At 41.2% G+C, this 21,609-nt stretch overlaps 1 protein-coding gene across 1 annotated transcript in view; it reads right to left on the reverse strand.

Moving 5' to 3' along the window:
* The window catches only part of LOC126108226 (zinc finger protein 90-like), a 126,772-nt gene that overhangs the window by 42,257 nt on the left and 62,906 nt on the right, over nt 1–21,609 (reverse strand). The window contains exons 2-3 of the mRNA XM_049913458.1: nt 18,537–18,632; nt 4,605–4,700 (exon numbers count right to left, since the gene is read on the reverse strand). Of these exons, the coding sequence (XP_049769415.1) occupies nt 4,605–4,700; nt 18,537–18,632 (192 nt within the window). The remainder of the gene's footprint in view (nt 1–4,604; nt 4,701–18,536; nt 18,633–21,609) is intronic.

The following is a 21,609-nucleotide window of genomic DNA, read 5'->3' on the forward strand; positions in this document are numbered from 1 at the left end:
AAGCATTTCCGTAACACTCGCGTGATGATCAAACCTACCAGTAACAAATCTAGCAGCCCGCCTCTGAATTGCTTCTATGTCCTCCCTCAATCCGACCTGATAGGGATTCCAAACACTCGAGCAGTACTTCAGAATAGGTCGTATTAGTGTTTTATAAGCAGTCTCCTTTACTGATGAACCACATCTTCCCAAAATTCTACAAATGAACCAAAGATGACTATCCGCCTACCACACAACTGCCATTACATGCTTGTCCCACTTCATATCTCTCTGCAATGTTACGCCCAAATATTTAATCGACGTGACTGTGTCAAGTGCTACACTACTAATGGAGTATTCAAACATTACGAGATTCTTTTTCCTATTCATCTGCATTAATTTACATTTATCTATATTTAGAGTTCGCTGCCATTCTTTACACCAATCACAAATCCTGTCCAAGACATCTTGTATTATCCTACAGTCACTCAATGACGACACCTTCCCGTACACCACAGCATCATCAGCAAACAGCCACACATTGCTATCCACCCTATCCAAAAGATCATTTATGTAGATAGAAAACAACAGCGGACCTACCACACTTCCCTGGGGCACTCCAGATGATACCCTCACCTCCGATGAACACTCACCATCGAGGACAACATACTGGGTTCTATTACTTCGAACCACTCACATATTTGGGAACCAATTCCATATGCTCATCTGCAGTGGGGCACCGAGTCAAACGCTTTCCGGAAGTCAAGGAATATGGCATCCGTCTGATACCCTTCATCCGTGGTTCGCAAGATATCTTGTGAAAAAAGGGAGAGTTGTGTTTCGCAGGAGCGATGCTTTCTAAAGCCGCGCTGATGCATGGACAGCAACTTCTCTGTGTCAAGGAAATTCATTATATTCGAACTGAGAATATGTTCGAGAATCCTGCAACAAACCGATGTTAAGGATAGTGGTCTGTACTTCTGAGGATCCGTCCTTCTACCCTTCTTATATGCAGGCGTCACCCGCGATTGTTTTCAGTGGCTCGGGACTTTATGTTGGGCAAGAGATTTACGATAAATGCAAGCTAAGTAAGGAGCCAATGCAGTAGAGTACTCTCTGTAAAACCGAACTGGAATCCCATCAGAACCTGGCGATTTATAAATTTTCAATCCATTCAGCTGCTTCACAACCCCAGGGATGTCTATCACTATGTCCTCCATACGGGAATCTGTACGAGACTCAAACGGCAGTATGTTTGTACGATCCTCCTGCGTGAAAGATTTCTCAAATGCTAAAGCTAAAATTTCAGTTTTCGTTTTGCTGTCTTCCGTTACCAGGCCAGACTGATCAGTGAGTGACTGGATGCAAGCCTTCGACCCGCTTACCGATTTTACGTAAGACCAGAATTTCCTTGGGTTTCCAGCAAGATCTTTTGCTAAGGTATGACGGTGGTAGTGGTTGTATGCTTCACGCATCGCTCTTTTTACAGCAGCACGAATCTCTACTAACTGTTGCCTGTCCTCATTCTCCCGATCTTTCTTGTACCGCGAGTGCTACTGTCTTTGCTTCCTGAGCATTCTCCGAATTGCACTGTTAAACCTCGGTGGGTCTTTTCTGTCCATAACCCACGTTTTTGCCACATACTTCTCCAATGTGTGATTTACAATCTGTTTAAAATTTGCCCATACTTCTTCCACGTCCATTGTACCGGAAGTAAATGAATTCGATTCATTTACTAAGTGTGATGCTAATAACTGCTTATCTGCTCTTTCTAGTAAGAATACTCTCCTAGCCTTCTTGACCGACGTTTTAACTTTCATAACCATAGTCGTAATGACAACATCATGATCACTAATCCCTATCTTAACACTGACACCGTCAATGAGGTCTGGTCTGTTCGTGGCAACCAGATATAAAATATTTCCATTATGTGTTGGCTGTCGATTTAGCTGCTCAAGACAGTTTTTGGATAATGTGTTGAAAAGTAATTCACATTATGGCTTGTCTGTACCTTCTGTAATGAATCCATAGACATCCCAGTCTATACTAGGTAGGTTGAAGTCGTCTCCAACTAGTAGTAGAGAGTATGTAAAATGTAGACTGGCAGTAGCAAGAAATGCGTTTCTGAAGACACCAAATCCATCTTTTCTGAAAGTATTAGTCTGGAGTGTAGTGATGTATGGTAGTGAAACATGGATGATAAAAAGTTTAGACAAGAAGAGAATAAAAGCTCCTGGAATGTGGTGCTACAGAAAAATGCTGAAGATTAGATGGGTAGATCACGTAACTAAGTAGGAGGTACTGAACTAAATTGGGGAGAAAAGATATTTGTGGCACAACCTGACCAGAAGAAGGGATCAGTTGATAGAACACAGTCTGAGACAGCAAAGGGTCACCAATTTAGCAGTAGAGAGAGGTGTGTGTGTGTGTGTGTGCGTGTGTGTGTGTGTTGGGGGGGGGGGGGGGTTAAAAATTGTTAAGGAAGACAAGGACATGAATGCAGTAGGCAGATTCAGAAGAATGTAAGTTGCAGTAGCTATTTGGAGATGAAAAGGCTTGCACAGGGTAGAGTAGCGTGGATAGCTGGATCAAACCAGTCTTTAGACTGAAGACCGCAACAACAACAACTGCTAAGGCTAGGGATCATCTACATAATTTTTAAGATAAAGTCACATGAAGATCCTAGGACTTCAAGAAATCTGAGCCTCAACTCAAGTTGTTCTCTTATCCTATCATTCCTGATATGGACACAGGAACAGAGGAGCTGCAGCTTGCTTGCTGACATGCAGTCATATCACAATGTGAAAGAAATATTTAATGCAGTGACATTAGTTGACTTTCATAAATATTTGTCTGTTAAAAAGTTTCCATGAATGATGAAATTTGTTGGGAAAATGTTCTTTATATTGTTCAGTAGAAGAGGTGTGTTTTCACAGTAGCAAAGATGAACAAGTGCTCATAGCTCTTACGATATGCAATGTATAGGCCACACTGACTGGACAATTTTTTTTTTATTGTTTTGGTTCGTACTACCTCCTCCCAAAATATGGAAAGCAAACAGCTTGACATAGAACAGGTCAACCATCAGAGGTGTCAGAAAGATTTTCGCTTATAAATTTCGACTCGGTCGTTTCCAGACCACCTTGAATTGACACCTTCACTCTCCCCCACCACTCCTGAAAGTTTGTAATGCCATCATGAATCACCCTGTAGATGCTCTTTGGGAGACATTAACTAGCAAGATGTGATTAGAATTTCAACAAGCAATCTCACTTCTGATTTGTTATGTACGAAAGGGTGATAGGATACATCTCATTAAACTGATTCTACGAGGGTGAGTCAAATGAAAACCTTACATATTTTTTTAAATATTATTTATTGTGCAGAAGTGGTACAAAGCTGTATCACTTTTCAACATAATCTCCCTTACGCTCAATGCAAGTCGTCCAGTGCTTACAAAGTGCATAAATTCCTTTAGAAAAAACTTCCTTTGGTAGTGTGCACAACCACTCACGCACTGCGTGGCGTACCTCTTCATCAGAACGGAACTTCTTTCCTCCCATTGCGTCTTTGAGTGGTCCCAACATACGGAAATCACTTGAAGCGAGGTCTGGTGAGTACGGTGGACGAGGAAGACACTCAAAATGCAGCTCTGTGATTGTTGCAACTGTTGTACGGGCAGTGTGGGCCCTTGCATTGTCATGTTGCAAAAGGACACCTGCTGACAGCAATCCATGTCGCTTTGATTTGATTGCAGGCCGCAGATGATTTTTTAGGAGATCTGTGTATGATGCACTGGTGACAGTGGTCCCTCTAGGCATGTAATGCTCCAAAATGACGCCTTTTTCGTCCCAAAACGGAGTCAGCATAACCTTCCCTGCTGATGGTTCTGTTCGAAACTTCTCTGGTTTTGGTGATGAGGAATGGTGCCATTCCTTGCTCACTCTCTTCATTTCCGGTTGGTGGAAGTGAACCCAGGTTTCGTCCCCAGTAACGATTCTTGCAAGGAAGCCATCACCTTCTCGTTCAAAGTGCCAAAGACGTTCTTCACGAGCATCAACATGTCGTTCTCTCATTTCAGGAGTCAGCTACCGTGGCACCCATCTTGCAGACACTTTGTGAAACTGAAGCACATCGTGCACAATGTGATGTGCTGACCCATGACTTATCTGTAAACATGCTGCCATGTAAATGAGTGTTACTCAATGGTTTTGCTTCACTACGGCTTCAACTGCTGCAATGTTCTGTGGAGTCACAACTCATTGTGCCTGACCTGGACGAGGAGCATCTTCCACTGAAGTCACACCATTTGCGAACTTCCTACTCCATTTGTAGACTTGCTGCTGTGACAAATGTGCATCACCGTACTGAACCCTCATTCGGCGATGAATTTCAATAGGTTTCACACCTTCACTTCGCAAAAACCGAATAACAGGACCCTGTTCTTCCCTGGTTCAAGTCGCAAGTGGGGCGGCCATCTTTATACTGATACTGCGACGGTATGTGTGCATCTGCACAGATAGTCACAGATAATCAATATCATTGTAATGTCCTCAGTTAATGATACTGATATGCAACACTTTTCACTCAGTAAGATAAACATACACAAGAAAGGCTGGGCTCACCTCTGCCAGGCCTCCCACACTGCTGCCCGCCTGGCCTCCTTCGGTAGACAGTGGGTCCGTTAGCGGTTCACCAGCTGCCACTGCCCCGCATGCGATCTGAAACGTAAACGCCAAGATGAGACACCGTATCCCTGACACCGTATCCCTGATAAATGGATTCAGGTAATCTATACTCATTTCGCACAAGGACATCTTGTTCCACTCACAAACAGAGAGAGGAAAAATGACTATCTATATGCCTCCGCATTGACATCTACGCGATAATTGAATGTATTAATCAGCTACTTTGGCTTTTTGTTGCTCTCCCACTCTTTGTAATATTCTTGTCCAATACTATGATCCTTCTGCACCCATCTCCCTACCCCTCCCTACCCTATGACTCCTATACCTGTTACCATCTCCACTGCAAGACTTGCCCTGTGTACCCTTCTACCACCACCTGTTGTTGTTGTTGTTGTTGTTGTTGTGGTCTTCATCCCTGAGATTAGCCTGATGCAGCTCTCCATGCCACTCTATCCTGTGCAAGTTGCTTCATCTCCCAGTACCTACTGCAACCTACATCCATCTGAATCTGCTTAGTGTATTCATCTCTTGGTCTCCCTCTAAGATTTTTACCCTCCACACTGCCCTCCAATACTAAATTGGAGATCCCTTGATGTCTCAGAACATGACCTACCACCCGATCCCTTCTTCTAGTCAAGTTGTGCCACAAACTTCTCTTCTCCCCAATCCTATTCAATACCTCCTCATTAATTATGTGATCTACCCATCTAATCTTCGGCATACTTCTGTAGCACCACATTTCGAAAGCTTCTATTCTCTTCTTGTCCAAACTATTATCGTCCATGTTTCACTTCCATACATGGCTACACTCCATACAAATACTTTCAGAAATGACTTCCTGACACTTAAATCTATACTCAATGTTAACAAAATTCTCTTCTTCAGAAACGCTTTCCTTGCCATTGCCAGTCTACACTTTACATCCTCTCCACTTCGACCATCATCAGTTATTTTGCTCCCCAAATAGCAAAACTCCTTTACTACTTTAAGTGTCTCATATCCTAATCTAATTCCCCCAGCATCACCCGACTTATTTCGACTACATTCCATTATCCTCGATTTGCTTTTGTTGATGTTCATCTTATATCCTCCTTTCAAGACACTGTACATTCCGTTCAACTGCTCTTCCAAGTCCTTTGCTGTCTCTGACAGAATTACAATGTCATCGGCAAACCTCAACATTTTTATTTCTTCTCCATGGACTTTAATACCTACACTGAATTTCTCTTTTGTTTCCTTTACTGCTTGCTCAATATACAGATTGAATAACATCGGGGATAGGCTACAACCCTGTCTCACTCCCTTCCCAACCTCGACTCTTATAACTGCCATCTGGTTTCTGTACAAATTGTAAATAGCCTTTCGCTCCCTGTATTTTACCCCTGCCACCTTTAGAATTTGAAAGAGAGTATTCCAGTCAACATTGTCAAAAGCTTTCTCTAAGTCTACAAATGCTAAAAATGTAGGTTTGCCTTTCCTTAATCTATTTTCTAAGATAAGTCGTAGGGTCAGTATTGCCTCACGTGTTCCAACATTTCTGCGGAATCCAAACTGATCTTTTCCGAGGTCGGCTTCTACCAGTTTTTCCATTCATCTGTAAAGAATTCGCGTTAGTATTTTGCAGCTGTGACTTATTAAACTGATAATTCGGTAATTTTCACATCTGTCAACACCTGCTTTCTTTGGGATTGGAATTATTATATTCTTCTTGAAGTCTGAGGGTATTTCACCTGTTTCATAAATCTTGCTCACCAGATGGTAGAGTTTTGTCAGGACTGGCTCTCCCCAGGCCGTCAGTAGTTCCAATGGAATGTTGTCTACTCCCGGGGCCTTGTTTCGACTCAGGTCTCTCAGTGCTCTGTCAAACTCTTCACGCAGTATCGTATCTCCCATTTCATCTTCATCTACATCCTCTTCCATTTCCATAATATTGCACTCAAGTACATCGCCCTTGTATAGACCCTCTATATACTCCTTCCACCTTTCTGCTTTACCTTCTTTGCTTAGAGCTGGGTTTCCATCTACACTCTTGATATTCATGAAAGTGGTTCTCTTTTCTCCAAAGGTCTCTTTAATTTTCCTGTAGGCAGTATCTATCTTACCCCTAGTGAGATAAGCCTCTACATCCTTACATTTGTCCTCTAGCCATCCCTGCTTAGCCATTTTGCACTTCCTGTCGATCTCATTTTTGAGACATTTGTATTCCCTTTTGCCTGCTTCATTTACTGTGGTTTTATATTTTCTCGTTTCATCAATGAAATTCAATATTTCTTCTGTTACCCAAGGATTTCTACGAGCCCTCGTGTTTTTACCTACTTGATCCTCTGCTGCCTTCACTACTTCATCCCTCAGAGCTACCCATTCTTCTTCTACTGTATTCTTTCCCCCATTCCTGTCAATTGTTACCTTATGCTCTGCCTGAAACTCTGTACAGCCTCTGGTTTAGTTAGTTTATCCAGGTCCCATCTCCATAAATTCCCACCTTTTTGCAGTTTCTTCAGTTTTAATCGGTCATAACCAACAGATTGTGGTCAGAGTCCACATCTGCCCCTGGAAACATCTTACAATTTAAAACTGGTTCCTAAATCTCTGTCTTACCATTAGATAATCTATCTGAAACCCGTCAGTATCTCCATGCTTCTTCAATGTATACAGCCTTCTTTCATGATTCTTGAACCAAGTGTTAGCTATGATTAAGTTGTGCTCCGTGCAAAATTCTACCACACGGCTTCCTCTTTCATTTCTTAGCCCCAATCCATATTCACCTACTACGTTTCCTTCTCTCCCTTTTCCTACTACCGAATTCCAGTCACCCATGACTATTAATTTTCATCACCCTTCACTACCTGAATAATTTCTTTTATTTCATCATACATTTCTTCAATATCTTCATCATCTGCAGAGCTAGTTGGCATATATACTTGTACTACTGTAGTAGGCGTGGGCTTCGCCAGCCCTATTATGAGGCAAAAAATATATTATCAAAGGGAGAGAAACCTGTGAAATGACACGTCATATACTGGCTCTTATGTAACCACTGTTCACCCCTTTACATCGCCGTGACTACCAACAAGTCATCAGTCAAGATGAGTGGGCATAGGCAGAGCATGTATACCGGCAACACACAATATCCTGTTACAGACCATGTTCTACAGCATGACAGTCATGACCTCGGTGCCTGTTTCACCACATGCACCCTCTGGATTCTTCCCCCAGACACTAGTTTCTCAGAACTCCACAGGTGAGAACTACTGCTATAACATGTTCTACATCTACATCTACATCCATACTCCGCAAGCCACCTGACGGTGTGTGGCGGAGGGTACCTTCAGTACCTCTATCGGTTCTCCCTTCTATTCCAGTCTCGTATTGTTCGTGGAAAGAAGGATTGTCGGTATGCCTCTGTGTGGGCTCTAATCTCTCTGATTTTATCCTCATGGTCTCTTCGCGAGATATACGTAGGAGGGAGCAATATACTGCTTGACTCTTCGGTGAAGGTATGTTCTCGAAACTTTGACAAAAGCCCGTACCGAGCTACTGAGCGTCTCTCCTGCAGAGTCTTCCACTGGAGTTTATCTATCATCTCCGTAACGCTTTCGCGATTACTAAATGATCCTGTAACGAAGCGCGCTGCTCTCCGTTGGATCTTCTCTATGTCTTGTATCAACCCTATCTGGTACGGATCCCACACTGCTGAGCAGTATTCCAGCAGTGGGCGAACAAGCGTACTGTAACCTACTTCCTTTGTTTTCGGATTGCATTTCCTTAGGATTCTTCCAATGAATCTCAGTCTGGCATCTGCTTTACCGACGATCAACATTATATGATCATTCCATTTTAAATCACTCCTAATGCGTACTCCAAGATAATTTATGGTATTAACTGCTTCTAGTTGCTGACCTGCTATTTTGTAGCTAAATGATAAAGGATCTATCTTTCGGTATATTCGCAGCACATTACACTTGTCTACATTGAGATTCAATTGCCATTCCCTGCACCATGCGTCAATTCGCTGCAGATCCTCCTGCATTTCAGTACAACTTTCCATTGTTACAACCTCTCAATACACCACAGCATCATCTGCAAAAAGCCTCAGTGAACTTCTGATGTCATCCACCAGGTCATTTATGTATATTGTCAATAGCAACGGTCCTATGACACTCCCCTGCGGCACACCTGAAATCACTCTTACTTCGGAAGACTTCTCTCCATTGAGAATAACATGCTGCGTCCTGTTATCTAGGAACTCCTCAATCCAATCACACAATTGGTCTGATAGTCCATATGCTCTTACTTTGTTCATTAAACGACTGTGGGGAACTGTATCGAACGCCTTGCGGAAGTCAAGAAACACGGCGTCTACCTTGGTTCTCACCACCCACCTGGCCTTAATTTACGTTAATTCCTTCCCTCTCGGCATTTCATTAGAGTAACTACTTCTTTCTTCACTCCATTTTAGTTTTCAACATTTTTCATTTTCTAACTTGTCTATTTTTCACTGTCCCCCTTCCCTACACTGTTACATAAACTGCACTTAGCTTTTCACTCTTATTAACTCATGAACAATGTTCTAGTTGTAATCTCTGTCTTGCACATTACCTTGTCTTCCACCTTTAACCTCTCATGTTTTCAAATCTCATCTGGCGCAGTCCCCAACAATCAGTCTTCCCTTGTCATCTCAACCAAGTAAGTGTCCGCTGACCTGGGGTTCTGGGGGACTTTTCTGAACTATACCCCCTTTCCTAAACCTCTCAAGTCCTTTTCCTTCATCCCTCTTCCTTCCACTTCAACTCTTCAGCTGCAAGAAGGAGCCACTGGCTCAAAAGGCTTCCATAAATTAAACCTTTTCTGTGTGTGTGTTCTCCTGCCACCACTTGGTGAGTAGATTTTTTATCTATCCAATTACATTACACATGATTGCTCTGAAATTCGATTCAGCTGCATCTTTCACATATCGGACAGAAATGCAGGCTCACTGGCAAACTCCAAATTTTTTAACTACTCATAGCTCTCAGCTATGTACAACTGTTTAATACACATCATGAGAGTCTTTGACTGTAAATTATTCGTTTATAAAATCTACTCTTGCAATTTTGGCCATGTATATTGCGAAATTGTGCTTCAGTGTATGTCAAAACCTTAAACAATATCTGACACATATATATGGGGGACCAGCACATCTGTATATTAGATATGTGATGTCACTGTTGTTATCATGAGCAGAAGTGTGATTTGATTTTTGTAAAAGATAAATATAATGCTAACATTACATACCAAACATATGGATGTGGTGATCACATACATACATGTCAGATATTGTAGACTAAATAGTCTTCAAGGGTTTGCCGCTGGATCACATTGCGCAAATTCCACAATATTTCCTCAGAGCAACTGTCCGACATCTTCAGGTGGTTCAACCTTGCTGGTGGGTAGGTTGTCATACCTAGCCACCAGCAAGGTTGAACCACCTGAAGATGTCAGACAGTTGCTCCGAGGAAATATTGTGGAATTTGGACAACGTGATCCAGCAGCATACCCGTGAAGACTATTTACAACACATCCACTGGGAAAGTTTGTAGTCAAAAGTAATCATGGCTGTTAATGAAGGTCCAAGCATACAGAATAGGTTCTAAAATATGTAATTGGTTGAAGGTTTCTTAAGCAAAAGAACACAGTATGTTGTCTGGATGGTGAGTATTCATCATAAACAAGCATATTCCCAGGAGTGCCCCATAGAAGTGTGTTAAGACTTCTCTTATTCTCTACGCATAAATGATCTGATGGATAGGGTAAATTATGGTAAGTGACTGTTTGCTGATGGTGTTGGAGTGTCATCTTTGTGCAACTGTTGGAAGGTACAGATTGACTTGGGCAGAATTTCTATTTTATATGATGGATACCAGCTTGCTCTAAATGTGGGAAAATATAAGTTAATGCAGATGAATAGGAAAACAATCCTACAGCATTCAGATACAGTATCAGTGATGTGTTGCTTGACACAGTTCATGCTGATTAGATATATAGCCATAAAAAAAAAGGTAGTTACTTGATATGCATGCAGTGTGGGTAGTAGTGAAGGTGAATGGTCAACTTTCCTAGGAAAATTCTGGTTGTCTGTAAAGGAGACAGCTTATAAAACACTAATGTGACCCATTCTTGAATGCTGCTCAAGTGGTTGGGATCCTCACCTGATTGGACTGAAGATAAACATTGTTGCAGTTCAGAGGAGTGCTGCTAGATATGTTAGATATGTTACTGGTAACTTGATTAAGTCACAAGTGTTGCACAAATCTCTGTGAACTGAAATGGAAGTTCCTGGAGGAGTGATGACTTTCTTTTTATGAAACACTACTAAGAAATTTTGAGACATGTCATTTGTGGCTGACAGCTGCAGAATGAGTTTACTGCTGCTGATGTAAATTTCTCATAAGGGCCATGAAAGTAACATGAGAGAAATTAGGGCTTGTTCAGAGGTCATTTACCATCATGTAAAGTCATCTGATGATCAAACCAAATTGCAAAATGATGTACACAAGATATCAGTATGGAGAAAAAAGTGGCAGTTGACTCTGAATCATGAAAAGTAATAACAGAAATCCACTAAATTTCAGTTACACAGTAAATCACACAAATGTAAAGACTGTAATTTCAATTAAATACCTAGATATTCCAGTTACGAATAACTTAAATTGGAATGATCTCTTAGATAATGCCATGGGGAAGTGATTTATTGGCAGAACACGTAGAAAATAAAACAGGTTCATTAAAGAGACTGCTTACACTCTGCTTGTCCACCCTCTTCTGGAGTATTGCTGAGTGGTGTGGAATCCACATTAGATAGGATTGACAGAGGACAGAAAAAGTTCAAAGAAGGGCAGCTCATTTTGGATTATTGAGAAATAAGGGAGGAGAGTTCCCAGATGTAATACACGAATTGGGATGGCAGTCATTAAAACAAACCCATTTTTTGCTGTGGCAAGACCTTCTCATGAAGTTTCAATCACCAACTTTCTCTTCAGAGCGTGAAAACATTTTGTTGGCACCTACCTATGTAGGGAGGAATGATCTTCATAGTAAAATAAGAGAAATCAGAGCTTGCAAAGTAAGATTTAAGTGATTGCTTTTTCCACCCACTGTTCAAGAGTCAAATGGTAGAGAAGTGGTGTGATAAACACTCTGCCAGGCATATATGTGTCAGATATTGTTTAAGGTTTTGACATACACTGAAGCACAATTTCGCAATACACATGGCCAAAATTGCAAGAGTAGATTTTATAAACGAATAATTTACAGTCAAAGACTCTCATGATGTGTATTAAACAGTTTTACATAGCTGAGAGCTATGAGTAGTTAAAAAATTTGGGGTTTGCCAGTGAACCTGCATTTCTGTCTGATATGTGAAAGATGCAGCTGAATTGAATGGATAGCGTCTTGGAAAGACATTATAAAATGAACATCAACAAAAGCCAAACAAGGGTAATGGAATGTAGTCAAATTAAATTACATGATATTGAGGGAATTAGATTATGAAATACGACACTAAAAGTAATAAACAAGTTTTGCTATTTGGGCAGCAAAATAATTGACAATGGTCAAAGCAGAGATGATATGTGATTGGCAACAGCATGGAAAGCATTTCTGAAATAAGAGAAATTTGTTATCAAAGAATAAAAATTTAAATGTTGAAGTCTTATTGAACAACGAAGGAAAAGATAGATTGCTACTTATCATAAAGATAACATGCTAAGTTGCAGACAGACACGATTAAAAACACACTTACACATAAGCTTTTGGCCACAGCCTTTGTCAGAAAAGGAAGAACACACACCATCCATTCACACATGCAAACACACCTGGCGCACAGATGATCGCCTGCTTGTCTCCAACTTAACATGTTACCTTTATGCTCAGCAGCAATCTATCTTTCCTGCTTTGTTGATATTCCTACCTGGAGTTTCCATTATTTAAGTCTTCTTGAAGGTACCTGTCGGGAGAGCAGACATTTACGGAACTGAAACACGGTAGTAAGTAGTTCAGACAAGAAGAGAATAGAAGCTTTTGAAATATGATGTTACAGAAAAATATTGAAGACTAGATGGGTACCGTATTTACTTGAATCTAAGCCGCACTCGAATTTAAGCTGCACCTGAAAAAGTGAGACTCGAAATCAAGGAAAAAAAAATTTCCCGAATCTAAGCCACACCTGAAATTTGAGACTCGAAATTCAAGGGGAGAGAAAAGTTTTAGACCACACCTCCACATCGAAACAAAGTTGCTCCATTGTAATATGAGACAAAATTTAGGTCAAATGAATGACGATACAGCTACAGTAGTTTGCTTCGAGTCGTAAGCTTAGCAGTTAAGCTTTACCAGGTAGCCATTGCTAAGTGTCAGGCGCTCCGTCCGTATTGATACGGGTACCCTTCCTTTTTCACGTGCTTCGTCTGGTTTGAATTGATTGCTTATCTTTCTTTGATCTGATAAGCGCCGTTCTCTTTGTTATAGGTGTTTATGTCACTCTAAGCTGAAAATGCATTACTGTACTGTGTCATGCACTGTTTGTCGCATTCTGATAATGAGTGTTTACGGCCTGTTGCCGCTCGCAGCATGACTGGCTTTTGTGTGCACTACCGCCGCTTTTTTTTTTAAAAAAAAAAAAGAGAATAGGAATCGTGTCATTAGCGAAACAATGGCAAGAAACTGCTATTTGTTGTTACTTGCATTGCTGCTTTCTTTGATAATGATCAACAAGAACCAAATAATATACTGTGTATGATAGAATTCTGAACGAGAGTTTAGCGAAAATTTTTCTCCGTTTGAAAATCTTTGCAGACGCCTCTTTAGTACATAACATTCTGCACAGAAATTAGAGCCATCTTAGATTTACAAATCTAGTCAGTTTCCGTGCTTCATTTCTGACTGTATCACTATTAGGCATAAGAATAATACGAATATAAACATGACATGATATGTATATTCTTCCGCGTTTGCTGTTGTCTCACTCTAGTTTCGTAGTTTATTAGGCAGACACGATTTAAATGAGACAGCAGCAAACACGAAACAATACATGGCAAAATGTTTATATCCATATTATTCTTATGGTGAAGAGAATACTGCATGTGATTCACAGTTCATAAAAGTTCATATTAGCAACCATCTCTTCTCACAGGTAGGAAAAAATTGAGAATGTAGAGTTGGCCATATTGTCAAATATCCAAATAGTCTTGCCAGTCGGATTTTCGTAGTACATTGAAATGTTGCTACATTCGAAGATGAACAATACGGAATTTGTATTTACTTCGTTGGATAATGTATGAAAATGCAGTTGTCGAAACTCGGGGCGGAGAAAAAAAGCTCGTCTTCCACCTTTTTTTAAATTTATTTACTGACGCAGAGGTTTTGGCGCCAGTATTTATCTTTGTGCCTGCAAAGCATGCCTGTGTAGCGCTACATGTATTCGACGGCAGAGGTTAGCTGTGGCGGCACCTACCAACATTTTTCAGAACTTCCACTTGCTTTGCACTCGATTCTAAGCTGCAGGCGGTTTTTGGATCACAAAAAAATGGAAAAAAAGTGCGGCTTAGATTCTAGTAAATACGGTGTACGGTATATCATCTAACTAATGAGGAGAATTGAGGAAAAAGGAATTTGTGCCACAACCCGACTAGAAGAACACATGGGTTGATAGGACACATTCTGACACATCAAGGGATCACCAATTTAGTAGTGGAGGGAAGAGCATGGAGGTTAAAAATTGCGGAGGGAGACCAAGGGATGAATAAAGTAAGCACATTCAGAAGGGTGTAGGTTGCAGTAGGTACTGGGAGATGAAGAGACTTAGACTGAATAGTGTGGGATGGAGATTACAGCAGCCCATTTATGAACAGATCATTTTTATCGGGAGAAAATCCTATATTCTAAGTTATTCACGCCAGGAGTCGTATAAGTTGAGGAATGTACGCGAGCAAAGTGAATACTGTTACTCGTATAAGTTTGTAATTTAATTGCTTAATATGTTTCTTGGTTACTTGGAGAGAAATCTCATGGGGGAGATGAGAATCACAACCTGGTTAGCTGCAGAAGTGATGGTCACTGGTGGACTATGGAAAGCTGTCAACACCATGCCTAACAGAAATGCAGCTGGACTGAGACGGTGTATATAAACACAGTTATCTGGCCACAAATTGCAATCAGATTGATAATGGTCGAAGCAGAGAGGATGTGTGATTGCCAACACCAAGAAAAGCATTTCTGAAATAAGAGAAATTTGTTAGCAAAGAATAAAAATTTAAATGTTGAAGTCTTATTAACCGTGTCACAAGGAAATACAATGTGGTAAGGGGGTCGACGCATTGGTCTTTTGATGTACTGAAACTGTGAGCTGATCAAGGCCTATGGTCTTTTGTCAAAGAAGATGGGGACAGTGCAAGAATCATTCATATATATCTATTTGCAATAAAATAAATCCCAAATTAGTGTGGGTCACTGCTGAGAGGAATATTAGTGTAGTTACTTACTCGGATGAGAACAGGAAAGAAAGACAACACGGGAAGCGGCTGGGTAATTTTTGTGTAGTAGACTAAAGTGGCGCCTTTGAGAAGAAGTAGAAATGTCTTCTGCATTATTATTTTATATGGCAGCCACAAGGCAAAGGCTTTAGGTTCATAATGAAATATAGGTAAATTGCTCAGAACGCTATACAAGGGTGCAAGAAAAGGAAGTCACAAATTTGTTAGGTCTATCTGTGTTTAAAATTAAAAGCTGGGCTTTTAAATGAGTAGCTAGCAACCGTATGTGCCTATAATTGAATTTTAAAATGAAGTGCACTGATACTTTTGTTTCTGGCTGACACAACCAGTTACTTGAAAGTAAATGGAAAAGTATTTTATGTAATTGCAATATCGAGCCACTGTAGTAACAAAGCAGTCAAGAAAAGAGATTACTTTGTCCTTGAAGCTCTGATCTGAATAAAAAATGAAACAAAGCAAAGTTTGAATATCTATATTTGAGGTTTAAATGCAAAAATTCTATTATTAAAAGCCAGTTAGATTTGAAACTTCCTGGCAGATTAAAACTGTGTGCCCGACCGAGACTCGAACTCGGGACCTTTGCCTTTCGCGGGCAAGTGCTCTACCATCTGAGCTACCGAAGCACGACTCACGCCCGGTACTCACAGCTTTACTTCTGCCAGTATCTCGTCTCCTACCTTCCAAACTTTACAGAAGCTCTCCTGCGAACCTTGCAGAACTAGCACTCCTGAAAGAAAGGATATAGCGGAGACATGGCTTAGCTGTGGCTAATTCTGCAAGGTTCGCAGGAGAGCTTCTGTAAAGTTTGGAAGGTAGGAGACGAGATACTGGCAGAAGTAAAGCTGTGAGTACCGGGCGTGAGTCGTGCTTCGGTAGCTCAGATGGTAGAGCACTTGCCCGCGAAAGGCAAAGGTCCCGAGTTCGAGTCTCGGTCGGGCACACAGTTTTAATCTGTCAGGAAGTTTCATATCAGCGCACACTCCGCGGCAGAGTGAAAATCTCATTCCAGTTAGATTTTCTGGATAAAGATTATCATTGGTGAAAAAGCTCCTGATATTTGTCCGTTCTAGCAGAAAAATCAGAGTCATAATCAATAGATGAAAATAACAGTCCGTGCATAATATTCAGGCCAAATGAATTTTTTTTAATTTTATTACCAACAGAAAAGTAATGTCAGAGAGGTTCACTGATGCAAAACTGCATGAATAAGAGTGCAACAATTTAAAAATACTTTTATTGGCAGATGCGTGATCAATGGAGCGTAAAAAAATTACATATGCTCATGAAATAAATGTCCACCGATGGGTAATGGATGAACTATTCAGCAATACATAGTAAATGTTGACCAGTAATTAGCACTCCTGACATAGTTCTGTGATGTATACAAGAAATAATGCACTGGGAATGCTTCATTAGTGTATCAAGCAGTCACTTGCCGACTGAATACACGAAGCTTAGCCCCGTAGGCATGTTGGGCTTAAGATGAACACAACTAAAAACATAAAAGTCAAAAGGGAAAAGAGCTGCATCAAACCAGTCTTTGGTTGAAAAATCCAGCAAACAACAACAACAAAAACAGCACCTGTCACATCAGGTATGCAGCCGGTGACACTTCCTCAATGGAAGTGCTATTCTTTTCTTTTGAAATAAGCAATTTATTTCGGTTTTTAGCTATGTTAACATAACTGCTGATGTAGTGTTTTAATTTATTTCCTGAGTGGCACATTTACAAACACCAAAAAAGGCATAGTTTACAAAACTCCATCAGAATGATGTGATCCTTCGAGCTTGCTGCATTATTACTATTGCAAGACACTATTGTGTTTCAGATAAACTTAAAGTTTTACCGCACTTTCTCAAATAATTCACATCAGCCACTTCAAAATGTGACAAACTGCAAACACCAAGGATGTGAAAAGGACAGACTACTATCCACCACATAGAGGAGGTGTTGGGTCACACACAGGCATAATGAAAAATCAAACATTTAAGCTTTCGTCCAAAAGGTCTTCTTCAGAAATAGAAATCTCTCTCTCTCTCTCTCTCTCTCTCTCTCACACACACACACACACACACACACACACACAGAGCTAAAGGCCCGTCCACACACAACGATCTGCCTGCGCAGACAGATTGTTGCGTGTGGACAGAAGATTTGCACCAACCTCAGGTGTGTGCAAACCTGGAAGTTGGAGTTGGAGGTTTGAGCGAAACCTCTCAAATCTGTGAGTTCAAACCACATCTGCGCAGACAAGTTGGAGTGTGTGGACAGGAGATCGCCGCAAATCTGGCACGAAACAGCTGTTTACTCAGTCTAGTGTTTGTGCGCACAGGGCATTAAAATGGCTGATACTCCTCAGTGTTCTCGAGAGTTTGTTAGTGAATTCATTGAAATATATAGAAACCATCCACGTTTGTGGAAGATTAAAAGTAAAGAATATAGTGACCGAGATAAAAAGACAGCACCATATAATGCTCTCATTGAAAAATTCCGGGCAGCTGACGCCTCGGCAAACAGAGAAACAGTGATAAAAAGAAATCGTCGCGAACTGTTTACCGAAAAGAGTTATCCAAAGTTCAAAAATCTAGACGCTCTGGTGTAGGAGTAGATCAAGTATACCAGCCAACGTTAAGGTATTTTGATCTGCTTGGCTTTCTTAAGGTTCGCCCTGCAAATCTCGCAGTAAATTTACGTGAGAAAACAGCTTTCACTTTAGCAGCCACTGTCTACACCATTTTGACTGCTTTCTCTGTTTCCTGCGGTTGGTCTGAATGTTTTTTGCAACACAAGTTACGAACACAGACCACAGAAGAACTTCCTCCATTTCTATATTTCAAAATAACTTAATTAAATTTTTGACGTTTACGGGGAGTGTAGTCGCTTGCCACTGATATTTCTTTTCTACACCGACAGATGGCGGGCGAGTAGTAGATTGGGGTTTGTGTTGTGTGAACACACATTTGCACATTTGCAGCGATCTTTTGCATGTACAGACATCTGCGCCGATGTCTGCGCAGACAGATCGTTGCGTGTGGACCGGGCTTAACACATACATGGCCACTTTCTCCAGCAGCCAGGCCAGAGACAATGGACACGTGTGTGTGTTCCAAAGAAGGCCTTTCAGTCGAAAGCTTAAATGTTTGCCTTTTCATTGTGCCTATCTGCAACTCAGCACCTCCTCTATGTGGCGAGTATCAATCTAACCATTTCCTACTACTGTTGTTATTCCATTCATGATTTTCCATTGTTTAAAATTGCAAACAAAATATTTCAAAATTCCAGAAAAAGCCTACACAGGGAAGTGGATCATACATACGAAAGAGTCCTGTTGATACTTACCCATGGAGAACTCATGTCAATACAACACTGCTCTTCTTCAACTTCTTCCTTGACTTCGGGACAATCTGCTGACTCCATGTTGAGCTTTTCGGTTACCTGTAACAAAGAAACAACACCATTAAATCATCATCATCATCATTTAAGACTGATTATGCCTTTCAGCGTTCAGTCTGGAGCATAGCCCCCCTTATACAGTTCCTCCATGATCCCCTATTCAGTGCTAACATTGGTGCCTCTTCTGATGTTAAACATATTACTTCAAAATCATTCTTAACCGAATCCAGGTACCTTCTCCTCGGTCTGCCCCGACTCCTCCTACCCTCTACTGCTGAATCCATGAGTCTCTTGGGTAACCTTGCTTCTCCCATGCGTGTAACATGACCCCACCATCTAAGCCTGTTCGCCCTGACTGCTACATCTATAGAGTTCATTCCCAGTTTTTCTTTGATTTCCTCATTGTGGACACCCTCCTGCCATTGTTCCCATCTACTAGTACCTGCAATCATCCTAGCTACTTTCATATCCGTAACCTCAACCTTGTTGATAAGGTAACCTGAATCCACCCAGCTTTCGCTCCCATACAACAAAGTTGGTCGAATGATTGAACGGTGCACAGATAACTTAGTGCTGGTACTGACTTCCTTCTTGCAGAAGAGAGTAGATCGTAGCTGAGCGCTCACTGCATTAGCTTTGCTACACTTCGCTTCCAGTTCTTTCACTATGTTGCCATCCTGTGAGAATATGCATCCTAAGTACTTGAAACCGTCCACCTGTTCTAACTTTGTTCCTCCTATTTGGCACTCAATCCGTTTATATTTCTTTCCCACTGACATTACTTTCGTTTTGGAGATGCTAATCTTCATACCATAGTTCTTACATTTCTGATCTTGCTCTGAAATATTACTTTGCAAACTTTCAATCGAATCTGCCATCACAACTAAGTCATCCGCATATGCAAGACTGCTTATTTTATGTTCACATATCTTAATCTCACCCAGCCAGTCTATAGTTTTCAACATATGATCCATAAATAATATGAACAACAGTGGAGACAGGTTGCAGCCTTGTCTTACCCCTGAAACTACTCTGAACCACGAACTCAATTTACCGTCAACTCTAACTGCTGCCTGACTATCCATGTAAAGACCTTTAATTGCTTGCAAAAGTTTGCCTCCTATTCCATAATCTTGTAGAACAGACAATAACTTCCTCCTAGGAACCCGGTCATATGCCTTTTCTAGATCTATAAAGCATAGATACAATTCCCTGTTCCACTCACAACACCATTAAAAAAAAAATGTCAGTAGAGACAATGACATTTGGAGCTAATATTATTCCTAAGCGACACAGTGCAGTGATATACATCGTTATTTGAAGTAGCAATACATCTCACTTCCTGCTACTATACTGACAAAAGATGTCCGTGGAGAAATTTGATTTTAGTTGGTGAGCGTGCATTTCTTTTTGAATTAATATGTAGATACAAAAGGAGAAATGTGAATACAGCACATCAACAAGATGTGACAAGTGTCTTTACTTGCACTGGATACGCCATTTACACTGCCTTTGCGACTTCGGGACGATGTGGACTCCAGATAAGACGAGTTCCAGATGACAGTGATTTCATACCAGAACAAAAGAAGCTTGTTGTAAAAATCTGTTATTCTCTCTCTCTCTCTCTCTCTCTTCTCATTTTCTCACTGTCACTTGCAGAGTTGTCATGAGTTTCATTGAAATTGTAAAAATGAGTTCTGTCTAACTGAGGCTATAAAATGTATTTACCTGGCATTGTCAGAGCCGAGTGATCTCTATATCAATGTAAAAATCTTCCAAAGTAGAAGTTTTATTGATAGCAGTGGATATGCTCTATCTGATGTACTTGATACCTCTGTGCCTTACTGATACAGTTATGGCTTTTTATTTTAGTGTACTTGGCGTTGTGTCGGAGTGTGTGTTCCGTGAATTCACTGCCATGTCTTCAACAGCCAGACAGCAATGTGCCACACAGAGGGGCTTTATCATTACATATCCGATGACCCGAAGTGGTCAATATAACTTTGCTGAAACTACACTACTGGCCATTACAATTGCTACACCAAGAAGAAATGCAGATGATAAACAGTTATTCATTGGACAAATATATTATACTAAAACTGCCATGTGATTACATTTTCACACAATTTGGGTGCATAGATCCTGAGAAATCAGTACCCAGAACAACCACCTCTGGCCGTAATAACGGCCTTGATACGCCTGGTCATTGAGTCAAACAGAGCTTGGATGGCGTGTACTGGTACAGCTTCCCACGCAGCTTCAACACGATACCACAGTTCACCAAGAGTAGTAACTGGCATATTGTGACGAGCCACTTGCTCGACCACCATTGACCAGACGTTTTCATCTGGTGACAGATCTGGAGAATGTGCTGGCCAGGGCAGCAGTCAAACATTTTCTGTATCCAGAAAGGTCCGTACAGGACCTGCAACATGCCGTTGTGCATTATCCTGCTGAAATGCAGGATTTCGCAGGTATCGAATGAAGGGTAGAGCCACAGGTCGTAACACATCTGAAATGTAACGTCCACTGTTCAAAGTGCCGTCAATGTGAACAAGAGGTGACTGAGACGTGTAACCAATGGCACCCCATACCATCAGGCCAGGTCATACGCCAATATGGCGATGACAAATACACGCTTCCAATGTGCGTTCACCGTGATGTCGCCAAACACGGATGCGACCATCAAGATGCTGTAAACAGAACCTGGATTCATCCGAAAAAATGACGTTTTGACATTCGTGGACCCAGGTTCGTCGTCGAGTACACCATCGCAGGTGCTCCTGTCTGTGACGCAGCGTCAAGGGTAACCGCAACCATGGTCTCTGAGCTGATAGCCCGTGCTGCTGAAAACGTTGTCAAACTGTTCGTGCAGATGGTTGTTGTCTTGCAAACATCCCCATCTGTTGACTCAGATGCATGGCTGCACGATCCGTTACAGCCGTACGGATAAGATGCCTGTCATCTCGACTGCAAGTGATATGAGGGCGTCGGGATCCAGCACTGCGTTCCGTATTAC

This window comes from Schistocerca cancellata, chromosome 11 (genome assembly GCF_023864275.1).
Source record: "Schistocerca cancellata isolate TAMUIC-IGC-003103 chromosome 11, iqSchCanc2.1, whole genome shotgun sequence".
NCBI classification, from domain to species: domain Eukaryota; kingdom Metazoa; phylum Arthropoda; class Insecta; order Orthoptera; family Acrididae; genus Schistocerca; species Schistocerca cancellata.